Source organism: Hylaeus volcanicus, chromosome 3, assembly GCF_026283585.1.
Source record: "Hylaeus volcanicus isolate JK05 chromosome 3, UHH_iyHylVolc1.0_haploid, whole genome shotgun sequence".
NCBI lineage: Eukaryota > Metazoa > Arthropoda > Insecta > Hymenoptera > Colletidae > Hylaeus > Hylaeus volcanicus.
The window spans coordinates 18,679,700-18,696,671 of NC_071978.1; the positions used below are offsets into that span (position 1 = coordinate 18,679,700).

A 16,972-nucleotide genomic window follows, 5' to 3' on the forward strand; every position below is an offset into this window, starting at 1 on the left:
GACCGGTCACGAGTTAATAGAGTTTGCGTATGTTTATTGTGCGCTGAAGCGAGGATAAGCCTAGATTTGTTACATATAGAGTTTCTAAATATCGTAAATAAAAAATTATCTAAATATTATAGTGCATTCCATCTGGAGTATAACGCGTGATGCTGTGTGTGCATGGCTTCAACAGTGAATAACTACGAAGAAACATCCTTACAATGCTCAAGATTGTAGGATTCAAATATACTACATATTTATCCTGAGTCGTTTCGCTTTTGATGGATGAAATTTTAGTTGGACAAGCATGATTGCTTTTCAGAAATTGGTTTCCTGGAAGCTGTACAATATCCTACTCATTTTGCCGGTAGAAACTTAAACTGCACAATGTCTGAAGTATGGATGTTGAAGTATTAGGTAACTTTTAATATTAGCGTATAAGGATAGCGTATAAGGTGACAATTTTTTGTGCCACTTATCTTTTATTCAATGTACTCAAGGTATAACACTTAATCGAGCAACAAAATGGAATTTTATTTCAGTTTAAAGCTATAAGTATTATAGCTAATTTTCCTGCAGAGTTATTACATAGAGTTTACAACCCTTTATTTAATTATTCATCAAAGCATTTTTAGCTTGAGCCATCTTTATAATTTAATGCAAAAATCACTCATTTCCTTGCATAAAATAATCTTTGTCCAACTATCATTTCCAACTACATTCAAATTTACCCGTACGCCGTTTTAAATATATCTCGTCATATTTTAGCAACGGGAATACAATTATCACTCACAATTTAATGTCACGATAATTCGTTGTAACGATGCACGAAATCCAGAATGTAAATGACGCAGGAAAATTCACAGGCACGTTAACTAATTTCATAATATACATTCGATGCTCGCTTCGAAATATTATTTACATTCCACCCGCGTGATGTTATTTAACCAGAAAATAATGTAGGATAATAGACTGCGTCTTGCCTTTCGAGCTAAAATTAAATTGAAGATGAAGAGAAGAAACGTTCAATTCAAGATTTAATACAAATTACAACGAGCAACGCAAGACTTTAGTGAAATTGTTTCTTATAACTTCTTCTCATTGTTTTCTACACTAGCGTCTTCCAAGTTGTATCAATTCATTTTATAATGAACCTAACATTATATAGATTGATCGCAATCAGGTCGAGAACTCAGAAGGTTGGTGCTTTAACTTATCAAGATGACGAATGAATACTTTTACTCGAACTAGAGTTATAAATTGCACATTTTGCAACGAGATGGCTCCGAGTGCAAAAAGTTCAATTAGTCCACGGTTTCAAGCAGCAACAGTGCTTACCGCTGTCTGGGGGCCAATCGTAATTCCTTTTCCGATCCGGGTCGCTCGATTTTTGCTCCGACTTCCCGATCTCGCTCAGGTTCGACTGGAATTTATTACCTGCAAGCAAAACACATGCCGATCTAAATGAATTTTGACACATGACGAAGTCGCGAGATTCGACTGGCCACGCAAACAGTGTCTGGATTTAAAAAGGGTTAGTTAGAAGCCGCTCGCACCTGTTTAGAGGCCCCCCAGCGCGTACAAAACTCTGTTTGGTATAATAACTATTTTTCTTCGATACAAAAAAGGAATATTATTTAGTTAAATTGCACATTTGCTAGTTAGACTCTTCTATGACTCTTCTATTAATTGTTTCACCAGTCTCTAAATTACTCGATAGTTTACTAGTATATAATTAATTTATCGTGGTACTTCATTATGTTATTAAAATAATAAAAATGTCATTGCAAATTGACGGATAAAACCCAAAACGTTAAATTATTACCTCTACTAAAACGTGTTAATACATGAACGTGTAGTTGTAAAACGGATGGGTCAGAAAATGCGGCGAGGAATGTGTTTTGATTTATCTTCATTGATACTGGCGCTCATGATACGCAGAAAGGTAAATGAAATTACATGTTTCGTTAACTCCTTTGCTGTACGTGAAATAGAAAATACTGTTTAATATTATTTTTGGTAAACATCGGTTGCGACTCTCGCACTGCGCGTTCGTTTATTATAAACCATAACTCAGCAGCAATAACAACAATATATATGTATAATTGTACATATATAATGGCAATATATTTATATTCGATTGGTTTTTCCTCCACTTGATTTTCAAGTGGGAAACAAAAAGTGAACTCGCTGCAGTATTTAATTTGATCATTAAAAATGAAAAGAAGAGAAATTAAGTAGGCTGTAAATTATAAATCTATAAATATCGTAGAATACTAATAATTGAAATCTTAAAATTATCTAATTTCTTCTTCATCCTAAAAATATTCCAAAATTATATTCATAGAAAATTATATTCATTAACTCTAACTTCTATTTCCCTTTTCATGAGTGAAATGTTATTAAAACTTCCAGTTTTAGACAGTCTCAGTTATTTCAGACTTTATACTTATGCAGGACAATATGGAATATTATTTTAATATAAACTTACGAGTAACATCGAATTACTTGTAATTATCTATCTTCTCTTCGTCTATAAATACTGAAATAAATACCAAAATTCCTTTAATAAATCACATTAACTCTAAATCCCTATTTGCTAGCTAATAAATACCATAGAGATAATCCAAATATTTCGAACGAAACTTCAATGAAATGGACGCAATGCGTTTTCAGTAACTATATATCATCCCTCCAACCCCCACCCCCGTAACAACAGAACAGTTTCAAACAACGTATATCTCAAAACCTACCGTGGACCAAAATAATGCAGTTCCAGCGTTTGAGCAGATTCCACGACTATCAGTTCGTTCATTAGGTGGGTGAATTTTTATCCATATTTTGCCTATAAGACGACATATTGTTTGGCTTCTAAGTAAATGTCTCTTATGATTGTTTTTATCGATGGACACATTTCACAGACATATGCTTTAAACACAAAAATATGTTGTACAGTGTATTATTGTTACTGTAAGGATATTTATGTTTATACGCGATTTCAAGGGGTGTATTTTGTAGAGGGCATCAAGGAGAGTTACCCCAAAGGTTTTTTTGATTTTTTCACCCCCTTCCGTCACCCTTGGATCCTTCCGAAGTGCCGTTTTTTTGCACTACCCCATTTAGGGGGGTGAATTAACCCCTTCACATCAACCCTCGTCAATGCAACTTTGCACACATCCAGAGGACACTTTAAAACTAAGCCTCACGAAGTTTCTCGAAGATCGGTTGACTCTCATGTTTATGACGTTTTGAAAAAGTGTCTCGAATTTTTTGACGTCAGTGTATTTTATCAAACAAACAATTACATTGATGTTTTCTCAAACAAACTTGTGTATAATCCTTATAATTTGTTGCTCCTAAGCCATCTTGTTCCTTTCAATACTTAATGCAGATAAGGCGCCCTTTAGCGCTTTAAACGAAGACAAGATCCCGAGAAAGTCCTAAGCGAGCTGGCTCGTAGCCTTAATATATACATTAATGTTTGTCAAAGTTGATTCTCTGGAATATGGATATATAAAAGCCAGCAAGATCGAGTAATGAAATTCATCACAAGCCAAAAATGACTCGTCTCCGCCATCCGGCTGTTGAACTGGGATCGATATCGCGATGTTTAACATCGTCAACCATCGTCGAGTAAAACTCCCGGCGCGGGATCTAAATTCGGCCGACTTCCTGGCAAGAATGAATTGCACGACGAAAGTCAAAGGGGTACAAAGGACGGCGAGACAATAGCGGCGGACAGAAGAAGAGGAGAGAGTAACAGGGAGTTAAAGAATGGAAGGAAGTGGCCGGAGGTGCAAAGGAAGCGACGGACAAAGGGGACGTACGACGAGTGGCCCCATCCACTGAAGATGTTTACGGGCCTGTTACGCGTAAAGTGGGTGGCAAACGCGGTAACTAGTATGCAAACTACGAGTAAACACAATTCCCTTATCCAGTGCACGGCCGGACTCTTCCGTGCTGCCGCGTTTGTCGCGGTCCAGTCTGCCGGATCAAATCAAGTAATGAAACTACCTCACGCTGACTGCCCGTCGACCAGATACGCCCGTGGGGGGAAGCTTTTTCGTTGGTTTAATCCGCATACCGGCGTGTAACCCCGGCCAGGTGGAGCTACGGTCCGACTAGAAATTTTGTAGTTACAACGGCGGATCCATTTGCATACATCAACCCGTCCGGGGAGAACCGAATTTCGCGCAGGAAGAGTCTCGTTGACGGTGGATCGCGCGGCGCTCCGACGTCAACAGAATTCATTCACGGATCTCTGGTTTTCTCGTTACCCTGCCATGATTTCGACTGGTACCGTGACCCTGGGAGAGAAAAATCGTAGCGGAGATCGAATCTGCCCGATTCCTGGGTGGAAAGTATCCACGGAGCTCGTCAGTGTTCGACGAACACGCGATAGTTACGGAGTTTCCTAACACATTTGCGACCGCTGACGTGAATTTACGTCACTTCAAATTCTGCTCCTGTTTTCTATTCCAAATTATGAAAATCTTTTTATTTTATACTCTACATATTCTGCAACATTGATATTTCAAAACATAACGATACAAACTTGCGATGTCCAGCTTCAGAATTTTATCATTTTCGTCAGTACTCGGTATTAGAAATGTAAAACATTTGCCGGTCGCGAATGTGTTAACACTGGAACTTCCTAGGTTACGACTTATGTATCGTAAATATCGCAATATCTTTTAAGTTAAGTGAAGAAGAAGTGAATTAATTCGTTAATATATTAATTCTCTATTTCAATAATTGTCACAAATATTGCCATAAAACTAGACTCAGTAATCGACTAATTTTTAAAAAAAATTTAAAATGGATTGGTCAAATCGATTGGGTTTATAGATCTACTATTAACATTTTAATTACGATATCATATAAGTTAGCCGAGAAGGATGCGAATCGATTTGTTAATATTAATCCCTTATTTTAATAATTATCACAAAAAATTGCAGTAATATCGTACTTAATAATTGAATAGTTAATCCTTTCGATACTATCTGTAACAATAGTCAGTGTCGTTGATTATGCGTGTACTCTTGTCTGCACATAATCACACTTTATGTGAACTTCATACAATCATGTAACTTCATTTAAACTTCAGTAACTCCAGCAAATGAAGATTAATAACACGGCATTTTCAGTAAAACTTATCGTGTCCCTATAGAACCATTCAAGAATGAACTTTCTTTTTCCGAACCACATTACCATTGTTTGCTAATGGTTCTAAAAATATTTAAATAATCACATTACGAAACCTTCCCATATAGAAATATAACGAGTCACAAATGTTTTCTCCATTTAACTTTTATAATTATTTATTAACCAAAAAGAACTCTTCATTCGAATTTCAACACTCATAAAATCAACACTAATTCGCGCCCGCTGACGTGAATACACGTCACTTAAAATTCTATTCCTGGTTATGAAAAAATTATGGAAATTTTTATATTTTATATACAACATATTTACAACATTGATATTTCCAAACATATTTTGTAATTTTTATCTTCGACCTAATGATACAAATTTGCGATGTCCAGCTTTAGAATTTTATTATTTTCGCCAGTACTCGGTGTTAGAAACGTAAAATATCTGCCGGTCACGAATTTGTTAAGAAACTCTTGATGTACAAATCTAACCATCCACGCTTACACCATCCGATTATCATAATATTATTTACCAAACGAAAACTATCTTTCACTCGAATTCAAAGCCTCACAAAATCAACGCTAAGAAACTCTTGATACAGAAACCTAATCAACCGCGCTCCTTTTACCCCAACCAATATTTACAATAATAAGGAACGCGCAACCTGTGTGGAAGCGAAGTCACCAGCCACGCCACAGCTTCTATGAAAAGTAACCCGTGCTCCAATCTGTCAAGCATCATCATTCCCGCCACGTCGACCCCAATTCCATGGAAACCGGAACCGAGAACCGAATCTCCTCCTCTCCCACCCCTAGAAATCGTCCTTCACGAAACAATATCGATAAGCCCTGTCAGCGGCGGTAGTCAGGACTTAATTCTCGGTGCAAGCTGCTCGAACACACCGCTTTGTCTTCGTACCCTCCTGATTAGATTTTGTAAGTTCCTGGCCCGAAGGCAGTCGGTCGCTGGAAGAGCGGGAAAGGCGGATAGCGTCGACGAACACGGTCTTGGCACAATACCCTATTTCGGCAAGGTAATGGGCGATCATCCTGGTACACACGCCTGCGCCGTGAGCCACTTGTTCGGTCCTGTGTATAATAGCAGCCCCGATACAGACTGGGAGCCGACCTAACCGGTCGTATACACGTCCATAGACAACAAGGTGAGATGCACCGGTGTACAGAGGAATGGATAGACCAGACAGACGTATGCAAATCACGGCCAAACATTAGCAGCGACAGTATACCGCGCGGCCCACCCTACACGCGGATCGCTATCGGAATTAGGGTCACAATTTTTGTAACGACCTCCAAATGTTTCAGCTCGTTTAACACTTTATTTATCGGCCTATTTAGGAACAGTTTACAATGTAGAATTAGGGTCACAATTTTTGTAACGACCACCAAATGTTCCAACTCATTTAACACATTACCTATGGGTCTATCTAGAGACAGTCTACAATTTAGGAAAAAAAGTTTCCACATTAGTATACGTTCAGTTCATTTAACACTTTATCTATTGGCCTATTTAGAAAGAGTAGAATTTAGTAGACAAGTTTCCACGTTAGCGTATGCTAATCTGTAGGTTGACATTAATTTGTGCATCCTATTACTAGGTACAAAGTTGAAGCTGAATGACGATTTTATATTATTCTTATAAAAAATTCCAAGAGCATAGCGGAAAAGGCGGATAGCGTCGGCGAACACAGTCTTAGCACAATACCCTATTTCGGCAAGCTAATATTTCCAGAATTTTTAGTTTTCACTTTGTTCGAATTTGTTTCACTAGAACTTATAAAAATATGACTTAATATTTTTGGATGAAATTTTGTCTATATATAAACATTCCAATGTTACAGAATAAGTGTATACCCTCAACACAATATTTCTTCCAGTTTTGTCCAGGTAAGCCCAGCAGGCCTTCTGACTACCTCTGATTTAAGAGTTTTTAAGTCAAACCTCCAACTCTGTCCTAATTGTGTTAACAATGGCCATCTGGCAACTAATCTAAGAAACAAAAAAATTTGCCCAACTATTACGGCCAGAAGCGATTAAATCAAAATATATAGATCGCTGATAGTTCATTATTGGAAAGAATTAGGTCACCAGCAGTACTCATACGAAATGCCTGCAGCTTTTCAAACTTTTCGCATCGAGGTTTCGAACCAACTAATCAAGGAATTGTGTCGAATGCACGGTTGTAGCCCCCGAATTTTTGACAACACTTCCGAGATGATTGGAATCAGTGGAATGCATTTTTCGAGTTGGTCCACTTCTTTAAAAAATACCGAGAATAGACGTTATGTACTCGATGCTCCGAGGATTTTGAAGTTTGCTCGCGACTTCGAGATGTATGATGTATTCTTCCAGAAAAGGTTCCCGACAGCGTCGACCTGACTTCGCCTGGAGTTTTCAGGACATATTGATAATAGTGTGTCAGTATTCTACACAGTCAAGACTACTAGTACGGATGCCGCACTAGTTTCTGGTTACGGTGTTCAGGGCAACCCCCTGTGGACGTCTGAATACACGTTAACGTTTAGAGCCGGACAAGGGGTTCCACTTGCGAACTTCTATAAACGCCTATCACAGTTGACAATCTACAGTGGGTGTAGAAAGTATTCGTACACCGATCAATTTCCAAAGGAACTATGTAAAATTGTAATTTATTAACTTATTTTTTATAAATAATGACATTCTACATATTCTCGGAAATCTCTAGAATAGATAGATTACAAAAAAAAAATAGCTATTATGTAAGTTGCGAAATTAACGACTTCATTAAAACATTAAAACTTCATTAAAAAAAAAAGAATTTTACATTAATTTATAAGTATATAATAGTTCCTTCGTGGGATTTCCTTTTGATTTTATAATTATTGTAACTTTTCTAAACATTAAATTAACTAAATTGTTAGTTATTCGAAGTGGGATCTTCTTCAATTCCTCTATTAGAGCCTTTTTTAAAAGTACTTTACAGGAAATTTGATGTTTTCTAATTCGTACGGAGCAATAAACTAATGCGTTTACGTTACAAACTCTACTGTAAATGGTTCGTCATAAGAATCGTACAAATACTTATTGCTTCTATACTTTTACCCACTTTTCCTATTTTTTTGTTAACTTCACAAATTATATTAACTAGTAAATGTTGTCTGGGCTGTATCTATCTTAGAGACTTCCGAGAATATGCAAAATATCATTGATTATAAAAAAAGAAGTTGAAGAACTACAATTTCACACCAAAGTTTTTTGGGAAATTGATCGGTGTACGAATACATTGTACACCCACTGTATATCTTGTTTTATTTTGTAATGATACCAACGCCAGAGACTGTATTAGATCGTCCCACAAGTTCATGCCACGTATTCTTTTGCTACTCAAATTAATACGTAAAACATACAATTAAGTGTTATGAAAAAAAGGTAATCTCTCTCGTTTTACAATATTTTCCAACCTATGCGACATAGGCATTATACCGTCACTATAAAATTTCTGTAGTTTCTTTTTTACTAATTATTGACACAGCCTGCAGCACGAACTTATGGGATGACCTCATATTTCCAGAATTTTCAGTTTTCACTTTGTTTGTTCGAATTTGTTTCACTAGAACTTATGAAAGTATGACTCAATATTTTTTGATGAAATGTTGTTTATATATATAGACATTTTTTTTATAGAGAATAAGTTAGTAAACGTCTGCTATAATTTTGTATAGAAAATTTGTGCTTGGAGAAGGCTTTTGGTGGTCCTCCAAAAGGCCTGTGCACGATATCTCCCTAACCATTGCTTTTACAGTCAAAATACATATAATAAAAATGTCTCAGAATTAAAATTAAAGATCTTCTTGTTCTAGACAAATTATCGATACTACCGATACTAATGGCGATAAAGACACTCTTTCCTTATATAATGTTTATATGTACTCCAGATATTAACACAAAATTGTTGTATTTAAAAAAAAATTGCAGACTTTGATGTACTTACATGACACTTCTTATCATCAGCTAACATTGCGTGTCTCAGTTAGTCATAATTAGACTGCGGAAGTTTATGCAAATGCATATTTTTATAAGAAACATTTAAAAGAATGGGACCTGGACAGAAATTTGTTCTTTGTTTAGAGTACTGTAAAAATACATTTCTTATGCAATGCTCGAGTAAATTTAAATACGCACCGATTACTTCATGTGACGTAGAGCGGTCATTCTCCGCGTATGAATTAATTTTGACAGACAAACGCTACCAATTAACAACATCAAATTTGAAAAAAAATGCTTGTAATTTATTGTCACGTGAACTATAATGTATCGGAATAATTATGAAAAGTATTTTCTGACACTTGATTGTGCAAAATGTTGACCTGGCTTTGCCCAGAGTCTTCAAGACATATTGATAATACTGTGTATCAGTATTCTACACACTCCAAACTACTAGTACGGAGGTCACACTAGTTTCTTGTTACGGCGTTTAGGGCAACCCCCCGTGGACGTCTGAATACGTGTTAACGTTTAGAACCGGATTGTCACAGTTGACAATCCAAATACATTGCTCGTAACAATTAGAGGATCACGTTTGATAATTCGGGGACTGAACCGAATATCATGTATGAAAGCATTCGTGACACCAATGCTAGATTGAAATTACCGACTGAAATTATACCGAACGTGCGCCACACATTGCACGAAGCTTTTAATGGTTTGGATACGTTGCTGAACGATAATATTGTATTACTTAAGCAGATGATCCTCCGTTTGGAACAGTGCGTCATGAAGGATTCATTTTAATACTATTTCGAATTAACTGATTAATCTGACTATTTATTGTACTCAGTTTTGTGGGATCGGAATCCGATGAGTACTCTCGGTATTTTGTCTAATATTTCAAAGTGAATGGTAGTTTAGTTGAGACAATGTAAAATATTTGTATCTATTGTGCAGTTGAAGATTATTGAACGGAGTTTTTAAGATGGTATTGTATGTTGTCAAAACATATCCAGAAATCAAAACACGTTAGCTACGAGGAAAGACAAGTATACGTATTGATTATTATTGATACTCGATAGCTTGGTATATAATGTTAATTTATATTTGTATTGGGTAGTATGTTTGTAGTTGAGTTAAAATTCATTGTTTTACATAATTCAAGCATCAATTTGAAGTAGCAACAAATTTTGAAGGGATTTTTGGTGACATTGGTGAGTGATATATTTTAATTAATTTAATTAACATATTAATGATATTATTAAGTGAAAAGATTATCCTCGACATTAATAAAAGAAATTGTGAGCACATATATAATACAGAGGAACATGAAACGCAACAAATTAGATGATAATAAATTGATGATGATAAATAAATGAGAATCTATGCATTTGCACTTTTCAGACAAGAATGATTGATATTCTTTCCCTCTGCCAATAATGTAAATTGTATTATCGAAGAAGTTACAACGAAAATATGTTTCGCGGATTTCTCCACTTTCTTTTAACCGTTGAATTACGACTCTGAAATGTTGCTAGTTGACGATGAAATTTCACTTTGTTAAACGAAGTAACGGTTATAGAAAACTGTTTCCATTGCGCGATGGATTCTCCGAGTTCTTTTACCGATTATATGCAAATTCCATCACTGAGATTCTAACAGCACTGGTTTTACGTTTACACTTTGACTGTAGATTGTAAATTAAAAGAGACTTAATTCCCCATTTGCATTTTATTGGTTCTCCGCGACAGAACTTGAAATTAAAAAGTTATTCGACTATTTTTTCTCGCGTTTATCCCTTTCGAGTGATCTGTTACCTTGTTAACCGAGAGGATTCTCAATCAGACATACTCCATACATGTGTAAGAACGAATAATAAAATTGAGTTGATTTATTTCATTTATTTAAGGTACAAATATAATTACACGAATAAATGAGGAATCATTTATTAAAAAAATGTTATTGAAAAGATGCATTTCATTTTATATCTTATAAATGAAAGGAATAAGCGAAAATTAAAAGGTAAATTCTGTTGTTAAAAGCAAAGAGTAACACTCAGTTGTGACACCTGATAAATTGTCTACAAAAAACAATTATTTAATAATTATTTGTATTTGAACATTTAATATATTAAGATCTACAGTATTACCAAAAAAAACAGACCCACATTAAAGTTTCTTTCTTTTTTAATTCTTTTCCGTGTTTCTGGAATTTATTCTCTTAAGTTGTGCAATGATATATAATGATATATAATATTCTAGTTATAATAAAAATTAACTGTCAAATGGGAACTTCCTACATACATATAAAAATAATTCTTTTCTGCATCTAAAATTTCAACTTCATGAAATTCCAAGCAATGTTTCATTTTTAATGATAATTAATATCATCTGAACTAATAGTTTCAATCGCGACGTAATTAGCGTTCCATGTGCAAATGTCACATTAAATAATTAAACAATTCTCATATTAAATAATCTCCTCCACTAGAGACATAATTCTTAAATTGTCCCGCCGAATCAAAACGTTACATCCTCTGCAAAGCCAGTCTCAAACGAGTTAACTCGTCTTGCTCGGTTAACAAGTTAACGATCAGCTTGTTGGCCGAGTTTTTCAAGCGTCCCGCCGACCGTTTAACTTCTAAATAGCGTGTCGAGCAATTAAACATTCAATTCTCCCGCGCCGTAAAAAAAGACGACACTCTCCGGCAAACTTTCCGCTCCGACGTTTTCCTGTGATTTTCTCGGAGGCGCGACAACTTTCGAAACACGATTACCACCATGACGAGCCAACCCAACGCCGCGTGCCGAAAAAAAAGTCGGAAATTTCGTTTTCCGAAATTATCCAACAAGCCTCTGTAAACGAAAAAGTATGACGTGTTTCGAAGCGGACTGCCCGAGGGGGTGGCCGCTGTACATTTTCCAGGATCATTAGCGGGAAGCTTTACACTTTCATTTCCATTTATTCTGCCTTGCAAAGCAGCTCGTTCGTCAGCGGTACGCGTCAAATTTGAAATGCAACGAATTTCCAAGACTGGAAATTAGAACGGCGCGGGCCGCCGCGGCGGAGGGTAATAATATTTATGGCGCGCGTTTGCATGCGTCGTCCTGAAACGTACGTTAAGTGCGGCATAAACATATCATTTAGAACGGCTGATACGAACGCCGCCGTTCTCTGCGTATTAAGCCACCGTCGATACGTATGTGCGCTGTGATAGCATACAAGGCATATTGAGCGATTATTGGCAGCCGACTAAGTCGATGTCTAATACCGTATAATCGTCTAATGGGGAGCCTCGCGTGCAGAGCCCTGTTATTGTTGATGCGCGATTTGACACGAGGCTGCGAATCTCTAAGGCAAATGCTTTTTTAATATTTGCTAACCAGACACTTGGTCGTGCGATGAGACATGTTGTGAGGAGAAGATAGTCGTAATCCAGAGTCGAGACATTTTAGAGTTTGGAGCAGACTTTTTAATTCGTGGATACAATGGTTTGAGAAAGAGTAAAATGCAGAATAACACTTTAAGCCTTGGAAAGAAACACTTAAGATGTTTATTACGAGTAGCTGATTTTGAAAACACTGATTTTGAAATTTTTTAATCCAGTTTGGATGTCTATCAGTAAAATTAGTATCCAATACTATTACGGAATAATTGGGCTAAGTAATCTAATCGAAATGTAATTTACGAACAAAATGATTTGTAAGACATTGTAATAAAGACTAACCTTTGAAACCTAGGAGACGAATATTTAGTAATCTTAATGTTAACTATTACTACTAAGAAGTAACTAGACTGAGGAATCTCATACAGTTTTATTTCATAAACAAAATGGTTTGTAACGCATTGCAATAAAGAATAACCTTTAAAATCTAGAAAACAAATATGTAATCAAATTAATGTTACTTATTACTACTAATGACTGGGCTGAGGAACTTCATACAGTCTTACTTCACGATCAAAATGGTTTCTAAGACATTACAATGAAGACTAATTTTTAAAGCCTCGAAAACAAATATTTACGCCTTTTATTATGGAAGTGATGTAAGTTCATCTTCGTTTGTTTCGAGATGTAAAAGGTTTACGTTTCTGACGATGATCTAGGTTTCTAAAGTAAATGTGGTTTGTATAGAATATGTGTACATCGGTAAGTTTATTCAATTTTCTAATTTTCGCGAAGAATCCAAGAATTGTTGTCAAAACATAAGATCATTTATGTTAGGGGATTTATACAATTTTCATAATGAATTATTTTCTTATACCGTTTAGGACCTGAACTTGTGTCGACACGTTCATAAAGTAATATCGCCTCGTTAAAAATGGAACTTTTCTACGTGGCAAATATTGTAATGTTTATAGGTAGTCATCAAAAAGATAGGCATATACCACTTCTACAGTCCACAACTCCTTTCTTGATTGTTTATACGTCCTCGACTAACGAGTCGATGTGTAATACCGTGTAATCGTCTAACGGAGACGACCGCGTACAAAGCTATGTTATTGTTGACGCGCGATTTGCCACGAGGCTGCCTACAAGACAAATGTTTAGCTAACCTTTGGTAGCTAGACGTCTAGACCTTCAAAGGGATACGCAGTAATTGTGGAGAAAATACGAGAAGACGGTTGTAATCTTGGTCCTCGTCGAGTCAGTTTAGAGTTTAGAGTAGAGTTCCTTATTAACTGTGAAAGAGGCTCCCCGTGAGAGAATTTTACAGTTTACTGAGAGGAATTCAGAGGTTATTTGTCAAAATATGGTATTATGTGTAGATTATATATAATTTGTAATATTATAATTTGATTTTAATTCATTCGGTGGTATTGAGTGAATTTTACTGAATATTACAGATTAAATTAAATTATTCCTTGTATAAATAACTTTGAGAATGACACTCTGATGTGTGATAAAAGGGTTGCGCAAGTCAAATCAGATTGAGAACTACTGTTTTAGAGCCTTGAATGTCAGAAACTTTCTTGTACCTAGCTTAGCAGAGCATCCTAGAAAATATTGTATATTTCTCTTTATGGATGTATTATATACATAGTTACAAATAAACAGAAACTCAAACTGTTGAGGATTCATAAAATTCATCTATTATTATAACAACGTTTTAATATTATATTATTTAACTGTATAATTGTGAATATTTATTCATAATTGTAATTGTAATGTTTATGTTACGTGATACGATGTTACAATCTTTCGTTGCAATTACTACTTGTACAACAAATGTGAAATATGTTGTTGCGTAGATACATAGTTTCATATTGTATTCTGAAATAACATATCATATTCTCCGGTTTCAAGCACGAAATGTACCGTCAGTGAATTACACATGTGTTTGAAGTATGGAATGTCGTTGTTAGGTATAGTGCTTTACCTACCACTAGTGGTATTAGCAGTAAACTGTAAACACTGCCGTGCTCATTATGTTTAATTACTTCCGATTATCACACTCAAACGTAAACGAAAATCTTTCTCACAATTATACGTTTTAATATTTTGTGTTCTTTGGCCTTCATTAAAAAACTTCAAACTTTCTGTCTGAATACACATTTATTTAATCAATACTCGAACATCAATTTCTTTGCTCTGTTTATTCAATTGAATACTTACTCAGATAATCTTTCATTCGAAAACAATTTGACTCCATAATTAAGACACAATTATGATCGATCAAGCAACGCACCAAAATTTCTACTCGTTATTTGAAATTTCTAATCGTACGAATATTTGTTCCATCTCTGGAATTTCAACACTAACGAATAATATATCGTAAATTTTATACATAAACTTTTGAAGTAACATGATTTACCTTCGGACAAATGGTTCGTCATGAATCTTAAATTTATAGATACTTCGAAGAGCGTAGCCTTCAACAAATCATAATCACCTTAACGAACATGAAATATTGGTATAGTTGCGCAAACGTTGTAACAATCATAAATGCAATTTGCTGGCCGTATATCAGACACATGATTTTGCAGCGTTCGCCATGATCGACTTTGTGGCAGAATTGACCCAGTTCAACCCGTCCTGCCAACCCCATTTAGCGAATATTAAGCCAGCCAGCACGCACATACGCATACAATAGTATGTAGAACATGTTGACAGTGCGTACACGCGCGGTTAAGTCAATCTAGATATCTACCATTCTCGAAATCCAGGCAATCGAAGATAACAGGGAGCACCGACGGAATTAGGTTGTCCATCGGTCATTGAGTTCCTGAGCTAAAATTTCACGCAGCTTCTCAATTTAGTACAAGTGATGATGTCTAACGTTGGTACAATCGGTTGATTTCGACGTAATTAGCTTTGCAATATTATAATATTTTGGTTGTAAGGTATATCAATGTTTAAAAAAATTCAATGCTCATTGTGTAATCTCCAATCGTAATAATAATTATGAAATTCTTAATATTTCTATAATTTTGTAACTATCAATATCATAAAATTTATTGATGTTAGAAGAATGGCGACATTAGAAGAATTACGATTGTTATTTTGAATACTTCTTGAAAAGATAAATGAAATTTCAGTCTTCTATTTTGAAGTTACTTTGATAATCTAATTATCTTATTCGATTTATCTAATTCCAATTTAGACATGTATATTTGATGATCATTTTTACTGATCTAATATTAAAGCTTCCGTTCAATTCATTCGGTTAAGTGACATTCTTCATACTACAGATGACATGTTAGTTTAAATGAACAATATTTCAGATGCAATTGGAGTTCATTTCTAAAAAAACTCTGCGCTTGTATAGGTAGACTAATAAATTATATACACTTTATACTATCATACAGACTTTCTAAGAAAATGCTGAGAATAACTAGTGCCATATCGGAGATCCAATAAAACCAATTTCTATACATTTTGTTGGTAAGATTTGATAAAATCTTAGAATAATATTTTTTTGAGAAGATATTTAAGATATTTCTGCATAAAAAAATGTAGTATTCTATTCATAAAAACAAAGTTGTCCTTTAAATCTCCGAAATGCCTCCACCTATAAAACACATTAACTAAATACTGTACCCTTTTAAACCATGTAACTTTTTTATATAACAATTTTTCGTGTAACGCATATTTTGGGAGTTATAAAGGTGCATACGTTGCGTAAACCACCCTGTATAGCTTGAAATTGCACAAATTTTCAAGGTTTTTTTTTGTTGCACGAGCAACAAACTTTTCTCTGTGGTTTGAGATGGCGGAGATAAAGAGAGATACTTAATTCTTGAGGTTATAAAGTTGAGCCGGAACGTGGTATACTATTAATGTCCAATAAACAAAGCGGAACTACAGGAATTAAATCTATCTCCTTATCTCGACGATGATCGTAAACCGTAGACAAGATGATTGCTTACGCGACTAGCCCAACCTGGACATTAGACCGGTGATAAGCTACATATTTCTCCCACTAGTGATCACGAAAAGTAAATAAATTTACTACTATTTCTTTTTTCGCTATTAAGAGACGAGTTACATTTCACTAATTGTTTCGAGTAATTCCTTTTCATTTCCTCAAAACTTAATGAATTGGCGGCATTATTATTTGCCTTATCACTTGTAAGTTCTTTTTTTGTATTACTCCTATTTTATAAATATTGTATTCGCGAATGTTCATCTCTACTTTATTTCGAAATAGGATTACTTTATTTTCAACAGTTCATCTCAATTTTTCTTTCAAACAGAATTACTTCATTTCCAACTTTTCATCTCTACTTTACTTCCAAACAAAAGAAATTCACCTCCGAGTTTTTAAATTCAACATTCGCAGTGAATGATTCAAAAGATTCACATAGATGACCTAGAAGTCATAGACTTACTTATAAGTACGCTTATTCAAAGC

At 35.1% G+C, this 16,972-nt stretch overlaps 1 protein-coding gene across 1 annotated transcript in view; it reads right to left on the reverse strand.

The window, feature by feature from the left end:
• LOC128874191 (lachesin-like) overlaps positions 1-16,972 on the reverse strand; it is a 459,577-nt gene that overhangs the window by 11,592 nt on the left and 431,013 nt on the right. The window contains exon 10 of the mRNA XM_054118654.1: positions 1,321-1,419. Coding sequence (XP_053974629.1) covers positions 1,321-1,419 — 99 coding nt within the window. The remainder of the gene's footprint in view (positions 1-1,320; positions 1,420-16,972) is intronic.